Here is a 12,506-nt window from a genome sequence, read left to right as displayed (position 1 = left end):
ATTTTTTTTTAGGTTACTATTTTTTTCCGGTGCAATGTGATGCGGCGTCCTTCATCCCATTAGCTGTTCTTACCCTGAAAAAAAATGGTAACCTAAAAACAGAAATATCTAAATTAACTGATTTTAAGTCTGGAATATTATTTAATTTTGTTGAATCAACCTAAATACAGTAATTTATACTAACAAAGCTACATTTTATGAGTGAAATCAGGTAGAAATAGCCCTTTAAGGTAACAATTGGAGGTCATCACATGACCATAAATTATAAAATTCCTTGAAGTGAACTTATTATACCATTCGTGAAAAGGTCCTTAATGAAGGGAATTTAGTTATTCACTTTCTTTTGGAATACCCCTAAAAATGACGTCCCATGCCTGTCAAGGGTGCAATACCACCATTTGGAATTCACCTGCTCTAAATTGTTCTCAGAACAGAGGTCATCTTTGTCATTGGCTAAATCAGCACATGTGAATGTCATACCTCAGAATCTTACATTTCAGTGTAGCAGATCCAGTACTGCAGTCTCTGGGCACAAGTCAGTCTGTACCCGCACATCTCAGCCCTTCACTTTCATTGCTGCTTCAAAACAGCTCTCTATAGATAGTAATTAATAGCACAGCATTTCTCTTTAGAATTATTTATGCCAAGCAGCACTGAAAGCAGATACACAGGCTGTGCTGTTATAAATGCCCTAGAAATAAACTGATGAACTGATGTGATGCCTCCAGTCCTTCTGCTGTTTTTCCCCCCCCTCTCAATATCTCACCGTCATGCATCAATCAAACTAAAGCTTTGAAAGCATCACACTTCTCTCTACAGGTGCTTCAAATGTATCTACCATTCTGTGGAATATCGATCTCCAACGCCAAACTCTTCTCCGAATCCCGCAAGGAGTATGAGAGGAGCAGGGTGAGTCAAGACCTGCAGAAATGTTGCTGAATAAAACCCAGTTTTTCAGACTGATTTTTAAATCTGCCTCTAGACTTCTAGGCGTCTCAGACAGTGTGCTGCTTGATTTTGTAAGCTTGTTTACAATCCTCAGGTTTCAAGGTTTAAAATATTTAATAATCTGCTTGAAGGCCTGTGTTATCTGAATACATTTCGAGCTGTTGCTGATGTTCCTCAAGGCCCTGCTGGAGGTGGTGAATGATCTGTTTGAGGAGCAGACGGACCTGGAGAAGATTGTCAGAAAGATCATGCAGCGTGCGCTGACATTGCTGCAGTGTGAGCGCTGCTCTGTGCTTCTGCTAGAAGACATCCACTCTCCTGTGAGATCGCCTTTTTTTGGTCCATCCTTATTTTGTGTGTTTTCTTATCTTTCTCCATCCTTTCCACCTTCCACCATTCTTAAAGGGACAGTTCATCCAAAAATGAAAATTCTGTCATTAATTACTCGTCATTCCAAACCCGTAAGACAAATTAAGATATTTTTGATGGAATCTGAGAGCTCTCTGACCCTCCATAGACAGCAAGGATATTACCAGAACGTAATCAACGTAATCACCGTTGTTTACGTTCAGCATGTGTGCGCTGTCTACTGAATGTAAACAACACTGATTACGTTGATTACGTTCTGGGGTACTCTCCAAAATGGCAGCAGACAGTAACTCGGGGAGAAGAATTGTTGAATAAGTTATATTATTATAGTTTTCTTTGCACACAAAAAGTTTTCTCGTAGCTTTGTAAAATTACGGTTGAACCCCTTATGTCACCAAGGACTATTTTACAGATGTCATTGCTACGTTTCTGTGCGTTGATCATGGTAATATCCTTGCTGTCTATGGAGGGTCAGAGAACTCTCAGATTCCATAAAAAATATCTTAATTTGTGTTCCGAAGATGAACGAAGGTAACCCTTTAACTAATTCAGCTGGGCATCCTCTCTTTGGCTTTTACATTAGTCTTTATTTAAACACGGTAATAGGTTTGCAGTGCCGATCCTAGACCGATCCTAGATGTGGGGGGGGTATGAGTGTATGAGTGGTTATGAACAAATGAATGAAACGCATTTGTCCGTGTTTCACTCCGTCTCGAATCGTGCTTGTGGAAAGCGCTTGAGAAACAGTGTCGCTTCCACGGCTCGGTACGCTTTCAACTCGTTTTTAGTCTCGAGCAAGACTGTAAGACATTTACATTACATGGTTTGACTGATTTTTACATAGAAAGTGTGACAGTGCACTGCATTAAAAGAAATGATCATTCATGTTTTCATAACCACTGGCCGAATTCAAAAACAAACTAAAATTAAATCATCTTTGAGTGCAAGGGGTCCCCTTGGTGTTTCGGGGGCCCTACGCAGCTTGCGTATTTTGCGTATAGGGAGGATCGGCTCTGTTGGTTTGGTTAGCAAAGGTTTATAGGGATAGTTCACCCAAAAATAAAAATTCTGTCATTAAAGGGGTCATATGATGTTGCTAAAAAGAACATTAATTTGTGTATTTGGTGCAATGCAATGTGTTTATGCGGTTTAAGGTTCAAAAAACACATTATTTTCCACATAATGTACATTATTGTTTCTCCTCTATGCCCCGCCTTTCTGAAACGTGTCGATTTTTACAAAGCTCATCGTTCTGAAAAGCGAGGTGTACTGTGATTGGCCAGCTATCCAGTGCATTGTGATTGGCCGAATACCTCAAGCGTGTGACGGAAATGTTACGCCCCTTACCATACTGTGTTGCACTACGAGACAAAACCAATAAAACCCATTACAAACGACGCATTCATGTAGCATCCAGTGGGGACATAATTACTGATTATAATGACTTATACTGTGTTTTTACGCTTTGCGTTGCATATTGTGCCGTGTAAACATAAAATCATGTCTGCATTTGTGAACGGAGAAATGACAAACAACAAGCCTACTCTACACTGCTTAAAACTCGCGTTTCAATCATCTGTGGCAAATTCTTTAAATATAAAAAACTTACTTACAGGCTGTGAGTCAGAAGCGCCAGACTGTCCTTGCAAAGTTGGAACTGCCCCACTTTATAGAAACATTATGTCCTCTTTTGGAAGGCCAAACAAAGTAGTTTCGCTTTCACAATCACTTTCACAACGAAACACACTGCGGGCTAGAGTGAGCAGCGGCTGGCGGATTCGAAGAAGGAGGCTTGCGGCAACCACATTTGACGACCCGGGCTGGACTCCGCTTCGTCCACGGTGAAAGCCAATCCGGCGATCCACAGCGCAAAGTTGATGTATTTCCTCAGCGACCAGCACGGATCAGCTCTAGGCATGACGAAGCGGATATCATCCTCTTTTGGAAGGCCAAACTAAGTAGTTTCGCTTTCACAACGAAACACAGAGCGACTTCACGACATGGCGGCGGCAGCAACAACAATACTACAGCAAGAATAAAAGTTACGCCTTCTTTCTTTGCATGAACATTTGGGCGGCATTATGCAAATCTTCACACACAGTGACGTAGACATGTGGGGGGGTGTTTAAATGAGGTGTTTTAGGAGGGTGTGGGTAACTCTTAACTTTTATAAAGAATAACTCTTTGGATTTGAGACTTTAGTCTTTGCAACTTTAAAGATCTTATTTATGCACCAAGAGCTTGTAACACTCCAAAGAGAAAGGAAAAATTCAAATTGCATCATATGACCCCTTTAATTACTCACCCTCATGTCGTTCCAAACCTGTTTACAAGGAGAAATGCACACGCATGCATCATGATACTCTCGTGAAGGCGCGTTGAAGACTGACCCAGAAGAAAAGAAATGGTTGAATAAAGTCGTTATTTTTGTTTTCTTTGCGCAAAAAAGTATTCTCGTAGCTTTATAACATTGCGGTTGAACCACTTATGTTACATGGACTATTTTAACGATGTCCTTACTACCTTTCTTGGCCTTGAATGTGGTAGTTGCATTGCTGTCTATGCAGGGTCAGGTTGGATTACATCAAAAATATTTTAATTTGTGTTCCAAAAATAAATGAAGGTCTTACAGGTTTGAAACGAAATGAGGATGAGTAATTAATGACAGAATCTGCATTTTTGGGCGAAATATCCCTTTAAGATATTTTGATGATTTCATGTATGACGTTAAATACATCCGTATTACCACTTTGTGGTTTTTTAAAGCTTTTTAAAAAGTTGGTTTCTAACAAGTAGCTAAATGGGAATAAAGAGGTTGTTGAGGACATTAAGCGTCATTACGCTGAACAGGAAGACACATCTACGCATCTAAGTCCACTTTTACAGCCTCGTTGTATTTATAATCACTCTCCTGCAAACTATTCTATCTCAAACGTTTAATTTTTTTTTTTTTAATGAAGACTGAAAGAGTTGTTAGAAGCTTAGTGATTGTCAATTTAAAGTCATGCGACTGTAGTTTTTACTTCTGGTGATTTTATTCAGGCTTCAAAATTCATAACAGTTGTCTTCATTTGTGAAGATTATCATGATGTACTTAACATCTAAGAATTTTAAACTTTTGTTGGTCATATAGCTTATTCCTCAACAATTCAAAAGCCAATGGAAAAATCAAATCCTATTGAACTTTTTGTCAAGGGAATCTGGGTGATGTTAATTTCTGGGTTGGCCTACAAAATACGTCATCACTGTAGTGCTCCATATAGCTAGACTTTATAAAAAAAAAACAGTCTGTGCTTTTGCTTTGCAGGTGACTTGTATTTTGTGCATAGTTGTCACTGACTATGTGTACCGTTCATCCAGTAGAGGGCACCATGAACACCTTGAAATGACCCTAGCATTGCTTTACAGCAAGTGTTTTACAGCAAACACTGCTCAAATTTTCTTCAGAAAATATCAAAACCTAATTGTTCTCTCACTGTATTCATAGGTAGTAAAGTTCTCCCAGACGTTTGAGCTCATGTCTCCACTGTGCAGCGTTGATCATGACATCAGGTGAGACAGGACTATTAATTTGACAAACTGCTAAATTTTATTTTTTAGCATATGTAACGTAAGCGGGATGCCAGCTAATGTATACCATGCTCAGTATGTGTGTTTGTGTGTATGTGTGTGCATTTGACAAAGTCAGCATGGAGAAGGTGTCTTGCTCGGACTGGCTGATCAATAACAGCATTGCTGAGTTGGTAGCATCAACCGGGCTGCCTGTTAACATCAGTGACGTCTGTCAGGATCCCCGCTTTGATGCTGAGGTGAGCAGAACACACCCTCACAGACCAGTTTCATGCTGATCACTTGGCCCAAACCAAAGTATGATTCCAAGCACACATCTCTCTCATGCTGCCAGTTGAGTCTAAACAAGCATACTAGCAGCAGTCATCTAGGTAGTATGCACTTGTGAAAAAGAGGTACACTTAAGCATACTTTAAAAAAAAAGTACTTATTATGGAAAAATATGCTTTAAAATTATATACTTAAGTGTAGGCTGACTGTAATGTTTTGCATTACAATTAAATGAACAGGTATTATAGTATACAATTAATATTAAATACAATTAGTTTAACTTAAGAGTGCTTTTTTACCCACTTCGGTAGGACTCAAGTACATATTAATATGTAATTTTATAATTACTTTGAATAACTTTAATTGTCGAATTGATTAGTGTACTGCCAAATGTACTGGCAAGCATTTATGGTAAAGTAAAACGTAAATGCATGTCTATTGAAACTTTTAAAATATTTCGTCTATTTAAATATATCAAGTAGTTTACATGTGCATAAGTATGTTAGTCAGTGCATCAAAATAAATGTACTTCTTTAAAGAATGACAAAAAAATATTAAAACTGATGTGAAATGTATTTTAAAGTAAAGCCTGTAATTTGGCTTGATTACAAAGTGCACTTTTATGTGTAAAGGAATAAGTTAGGAATAAAAGTGTACTTTCTTTAAGAACACTTCAGTGGCATTTAAAAAAAAATCAAAATTATTTTATTTCCAAGTACAGGTTTTTTTTTAAATAGAGCTAAAATTTTTAGAAAAAAATTGAGAAATAGAGAGGGAAAAAATACACTAAAAGTACACATTCAATACAATTAAGTGCACTTCTTTTTCACAAGAGTGCTAGCACCTTTAAGCATGTATATGAACCCAAGTCTACTCAAACAAACACACACACACAGGTTTACATTTGTGAAAAGTGGGGACATCCCATAGGCGTAATGGTTTTTATACTGTACAGACCGTATATTCTATTGCCCTACACCAACCCTACCCCTAAACCTACCCCTTACAGGAAACTTTGTGCTATTTCAGATTTTCAATACACTCCATTCTGTGTGATTTATAAGCGTTTTGAAAAGTGGGGACATGGGGTAATGTCCTGAAAAGTCACCTTCTCCTTGTAATACCTATGTCATACCTTTGTCATTATACAAATTGATGTCCTCATTTGTCACAAAAACGCGCACACACACACACACACACATGTATCATGCAAGCATTGTGTTTCCTACTCAGGCGGACCAGGCTTCTGGTTTTCATATCAGATCAGTTTTATGTGTCCCCATCTGGAATCGGACACATCAGATTATTGGTGAGTTTCCCCACACAACTGCTTATATACAAACCCACAAAATCAACAACTAAAATAATGTCTTACTTTCATTAGGTGTTGCCCAGATTCTGAATCGCTTGGACAGGAAGACATTTAATGATGCCGATCAAAGGTTATTTGAGGTGTGACTTAATTCAAATATTTGATGTTGGAATAAAATGGCCAATCAATATTTTATAAGTGAATTAGAGCCTTACATACTTACTTACATTACTGATGCTGTCATAAATCATACGCATGAGTAATTTTAATTTCCGTTGTTCCTCACAGGCATTTGTTATTTTCTGTGGTCTGGGCATTAACAACACAATGATGTATAACCAGGTTAAAAAGACTTGGGCCAAGCAGTCTGTGGCTCTAGATGTGAGTAATATCTCTTATTGGTATTTCTTTTTATGTTTTAAACTGCTCATTAACATAATAGTAAAATTTTTTGCCTGCATATACAGTAAATCTGTCAGACCAGTAGAGAGAATGTATTGTGCATGTGTGGTATGGTTACATAGTGTGCACAGTGTAATGTTGTTTCTGTCTTTTCCAGATGCTGTCTTATCATGCCACATGCTCCAAGGCAGAGGTTGATCGACTGAAGGTAAGATTAAAATATGTAATTTAAGTCCATACAAACTAGACTCCTCAGCACTGAAAATATACTAATGTTTTAAATTCATTATTTATATGTAAAGTTTTAGATGTTGAAACATTATTGACCATGGTCTATTTACTATATCATTCAAAAATCATGTGTCAGTAAAGTTTTTTTAGTATTATTCAGAAATGATGCAAAATTATCAAAAGTGACAGTAAACACATTTTTTATAATGTTACAAATTTTTTTATTTCAAATAAATGCTGTTCTTTTGAACTTTCTGTATATCAAAGAATCTTTAAAAAATGTATCACAGATTCCATAAAAATATTAAGCAGCACAACTGTTTTCAGCATTGATAATAATCAGAAATGTTTCTTGAGCACCAAATCAGCATATTACAATGATTTCTGATTTCAATGTGACACTGAAGACTGGAGTAATGATGCTAAAAAAAATCAGCTTTGCCATCACAGAAATAAACTATATTTTAAGATATATTAAAATAGAAAACTTTTTAAAATTGTAATACTATTTCACAATATTACTATTTTTGCTGTATCATTTTATGTTACTTTACTGTATACTTATTTTCAAATAAATGCAACTTTGGTGAGCATAAGACACCTGAACAGTATACTGTATTTCAAGTAAATAAAAAAGAAATAAAAAATGTGTCAAAGGAACAACAAAAAATATTGATTTTATTGATTACCTAATTTTTTAAAAAGACATATGTTCATTTAAAATTTATTTTTGTCACATGCTATTTCGTGTATTATAAGTCCTGTTGCATAGAAATAAAGCTATTTAAATAAACTATAACTATAGCAAAAAGTAAACCACTCTTTAATTACCTATTTTATAATTGATAATTTTATAAATTATTCATTCGGTATCTGATTCATTGTAAATATTACAAATGCTTTAGCAATACGCTGTAATGTCTGTCATGCAATAAAGCACATTTGAATTTAATATCAACAGCATTACAACTTACTGTATATGACCAGTGCGATATTATCTTTACAGCATGATTGAGCTAGATTCTGTAGTGTTGCAAAGTGTGATACAACACATCCATAAAAGGTTGGTATAAGATTCCCAGATCAGTAGCATATAGAAACCTTTTCTCCAGAGAGGCGTGATGAAAACTTCAAATTAAACTCATACATTAGAGAGATAGAAGTGTAAAAAACATCTCAGCCCCCAACGTTTCCTAAAAATTTATAGATGGGTCCCAGACTTGGTATGAAGTATTAATAATTGAAATGGCAGAGTGTAATATACTCTTTCTGTTTGAGCCCTCAGTGGATCAGGCTCTACTCTGGTGTTTAATTGCCTTGCTACTGGAGTTGCTGAGATTGTCCCCTCTCCTGTCTCAGGCTGCTAAGATTCCCCTAAGCAGTGAGCTCGGGATCGATGAGTTCCACTTTAATGACTTTTCTCTGGACAACGACGCCATGATCACTGCCTCCCTGCGGATGTTTTTGGAGCTCGGTGTCGTGCAGAAATTCAAAATTGATTATGAGGTGAGGCAATCCCCATCAGAGCGGGGGCCAAACGCCAACCCTATACTGACTGGAAGAGTGAAATGCTGCTTACATATGTATGCTGTGTGAAGCAGGGAGCGCTGGGTTATGGATTGGGGGAGAGACTGTGCTGCAGGCTGGTTTCGGCAACACAGGGAGGGTCTGGAGCTATGGTGTGAATACTACAGCGTGCCTTTCTTTTCCTGCTCAGGTGCTGTGCCACTGGCTGCTTACCGTGAGGAAGAACTACCGCACCGTAGCCTATCACAACTGGAGGCATGCCTTCAACGTCTCGCAGTGCATGTTTGTTATGATCACCGTAAGTCACAGATGATGATCCAAGTGGCCTGAAATATGTGGTTTGATAGTTCACTCATACATGAAAAGTCCTCATTTATTCACCCTTAGTGATTTAATCGAAACCTTCTTCTTCTGTGGAACACAAAAATAGTAGAATGTTTAAGCTGCTCTTTTCTGTACAATGAAAGTGAATGGTCAAATAAGACCTTCAACCCTTGTGAAAAAGGAGTGTGCTTAAGTATATTGAATGTGAGCTTGTTATTTACTTCAAATCCTAAAAGTATTTTTTTTAAAACAGTACTTGAAGATATAATAAGTGATTTGTATTTATTTACAGCATCATCTCTTAACAATCTTTTGACATGTTTCAACACTTATTTTATAATAATAATTTATGCATTTAGCAGACGCTTTTATCCAAAGCGACGTACAGTGCATTCAGGCTATACATCTTTTTACCAGTATGTGTGTTCCCTGGGAATCGAGCCCACGGCCTTTTGCGCTGCTAACGCAATGCTCTACAACTGAGCCTTGCCTAACTGAGATATATTTTAATGCATGACATGCAAGTTTCAATAGAAATGGCGTTAAAGCATATTTTAGTTTATCACAAATCCTTGTCAGTACATTCAGCAGCATACTATAACCATATTTTAAAACCATAGAAATCATTACGAAATTGCATATTAAGATGTACTTAAGTCCTAGTTAAGTGCCTTCAAAAAACTCTCACATTTCAGGTGATTGCATTTTGATTAATAAATGCATTTTAACAGTAATACATTTTCATTTAATTGCAATTATCATGCAAGTGTCCAGAAATGTTACATTTAGTTCACTTTTGAAGTATGTTATTTCAATAATAAGTACTCCTTTTAAAAGTATGCTAAAGTGTACTTTATTTTCACAAGTGAAGGCTATATATTCAGTGAATAACGGCTTTAATTCTGTTCGTTATTGTTTGAATTTTATATTGCGCACAAGTCATATAGATTACTTCTATGATGGTTTTAAAGGGTTACTCCACCCCAAAATGAAAATTCTGTCATTAATTACTCACCCTCATGTCGTTCCAAACCCATAAGACCACAAATTAAGATATTTTTGATGAATTCTGAGAGCTCTCTGACTCTCCATAGACAGCAATGTAAGTAACACGATCAATGTCCAGAAATGTAGCAAGGAGATCGGTAAAATAATCCATGTGACATCAGGGGTTCAACCGTAATTTTACGAAGCTACGAGAATACACGGATACTTTGTTTTCGTTCAAATCAATGCGTGAATAAACGTAGAAAACGTATCCGTGTGGTGCAGCTGACACAGAATAGCATACGCTGTTTGCGTTCAGTGGATATTCTCCAAAATGGCGCTATGGTGACGCTGAGGAGACGAATTGTTGAATAAAGTCGTTATTTTTGTTTTCTTTGCGTACAAAAAGTATTCTCGTAGCTTCGTAAAATTACAGTTGAACCCCTGATGTCACATGGATTATTTTACCGATCTCCTTGCTACATTTCTGGACATTGATCGTCTTACTTACATTGCTGTCTATGCAGGGTCAGAGAGCTCTCAGAATGCATCAAAAATATCTTAATTTGTTTTCCGAAGATGAACGGAGGTCTTACGGGTTTGGAACGACATGAGGGTGAGTAATTAATGACAGAATTTTCATTTTGGGGTGGAGTAACCCTTTAAGGTGCTTTTTGCCTTTTTAGAGCTTTTAGAGCACATCCCCTGTCCCAATCCAGATTCATTGTATGGCAGAGAAAACACCTTTGGAAAAGACAGTCATAAGAGTTTGGAGTCAGTAAATACCTTTCATTTTTGGGTGAACTATCCCTCTAATGACATTCTCAGGTAGAAGCTGTAAATGCACATAGTTTAAATCAATAATAATCTTTCAAGCCATAATTTAATCACTGTATTGGAGGATTTGCGGTAGTAGGTTTCTCTGTTGTGGTCCAGACTGCTGGGTTCCAGGAGGTGCTGACAGACACCGAGACTCTTGCGCTTATGGTTGGGTGTTTCTGCCATGACCTGGACCATCGTGGCACAAACAACGCCTTTCAGGCAAAGTGAGTCAAAAGTCTGTCAATGTAAATTACGTCAGTGGCTCCAGATTTTACATTGCACATCAAATAATGACCCAACAGTACCAACATAGCACTAAAATTGTCATGTAAAAGTAAAGTTGTTCATGGATGAGGCATATCATGTAACCTGCCAATGTTGGCATCTGTCTAATATGACTAACTTCTACTGACTGACCAATTTGTGCCAATTCTCTGGAGTGTCTGATTGGCTGCACAACCTTAAACGCCAACATGGGAGGTGTTTTCTCCTCCCTTTTTAAGGTTAAAGTCTTTTTTTTTTTTTTTTGCTATCCTAATTCTGCATGTTTACATGGCTACTTGCATTTTATTATTTGAATTTACTTTTGTTTTTCCCCCAGTTCAAATGTCTAAATATTTTTAAAGCAAGAAACATTTACCACCATTTTAAAGTTTGGGATTGGTAAGATTTTTTAAAATGTTTTTAAAAAACATCTCTTATGCTCAGCAAGGCAGAATTTATTTATTTACAGAATTTATTTGTTTAAAAATACAGCAACAACAGTAATATTGTGAAATATTATTAGCATTCAAAATAACTGTTTTCTATTTTTATATATTTTAAAATGTAATTTATTCCTGTGATGCAAAGCTGAATTTTCAGCAGCCATTACTCCAGTCTTCAGTATGCACCCTTCAGAAATCATTTGAATATGTTGATTTGGTGCTTCTCACGACCAATTCATACGTATTTTACGAGGTGGCTAATTCATTTGGATTCGTAACTCACTCATATGATTTTGTACGATTTGTCTACTCTAGACCCCAGTGACAGGTAGGTTTAGGGGCAGGGTTAGGGTAGGTCATTTCATTTGTTCGAATTCATACGAATTGGGGAACTCGTAAAATATTCATGAATTGCTATGAGATCGGTTTGGGAAATCGCAATTATTTTATAGTCTTTATCGTCACTTTTGATCAATTTAATGCATCTTTGTTGAATAAAAGCATTAATTTAGTAAAAAAAAAACACATATTGACCCCAAACCTTTAAACAGATGTACAGTATATCTGAGAATGAAATTTGCATAAGATGCTATAGTTCGTTTCCAGAGAATTTATCTTGAATACATTTTTTACCCAATTTACCAATGGATTATGAAAAAACTTAATTCACTTTAAGTACATTTTTAAAAAATATTTTACATAATTTTGCCTCTCAAGTAAATATAGTTTGTTTTAAGGTATTTTTACTGGAAAACAAGACACAATGCTAATGACGTGATTTTTTTTTTCTTTTTTTGTAGTGCAGTCTATTTAGCGTGACCTGTGTATTTGTACAGCAGCATAATGTGCTAATTGTTCTGGATCTGATCTCTGTTGTGCTCCCAAAGGTCTGGGTCAGCGCTAGCGCTGCTGTACGGAACATCTGCCACCCTTGAGCATCATCATTTCAACCACGCCGTCATGATCCTGCAGAGTGAGGTGAGCATGTCTGTCAGGTCAGGTCTCAGTACTGAGCAGTACAGAATAAAGGTCAATTT

General features: G+C 36.8%; 1 protein-coding gene across 1 annotated transcript in view; it reads left to right on the top strand.

Moving 5' to 3' along the window:
* The window catches only part of pde11al (phosphodiesterase 11a, like), a 25,899-nt gene that overhangs the window by 9,975 nt on the left and 3,418 nt on the right, over window positions 1–12,506 (top strand). Inside the window, exons 3-14 of the mRNA XM_016287528.1 lie at window positions 820–909; window positions 1,128–1,268; window positions 4,805–4,869; window positions 5,006–5,126; window positions 6,391–6,466; window positions 6,542–6,609; window positions 6,758–6,850; window positions 7,029–7,079; window positions 8,462–8,608; window positions 8,820–8,927; window positions 10,877–10,986; window positions 12,357–12,447. Of these exons, the coding sequence (XP_016143014.1) occupies window positions 820–909; window positions 1,128–1,268; window positions 4,805–4,869; window positions 5,006–5,126; window positions 6,391–6,466; window positions 6,542–6,609; window positions 6,758–6,850; window positions 7,029–7,079; window positions 8,462–8,608; window positions 8,820–8,927; window positions 10,877–10,986; window positions 12,357–12,447 (1,161 nt within the window). The remainder of the gene's footprint in view (window positions 1–819; window positions 910–1,127; window positions 1,269–4,804; window positions 4,870–5,005; window positions 5,127–6,390; window positions 6,467–6,541; window positions 6,610–6,757; window positions 6,851–7,028; window positions 7,080–8,461; window positions 8,609–8,819; window positions 8,928–10,876; window positions 10,987–12,356; window positions 12,448–12,506) is intronic.

This window comes from Sinocyclocheilus grahami, unplaced genomic scaffold, assembly GCF_001515645.1.
Source record: "Sinocyclocheilus grahami isolate Dianchi unplaced genomic scaffold, SAMN03320097.WGS_v1.1 scaffold222.1, whole genome shotgun sequence".
NCBI lineage: Eukaryota > Metazoa > Chordata > Actinopteri > Cypriniformes > Cyprinidae > Sinocyclocheilus > Sinocyclocheilus grahami.
This window is presented reverse-complemented; position numbering and strand designations above follow the sequence as displayed.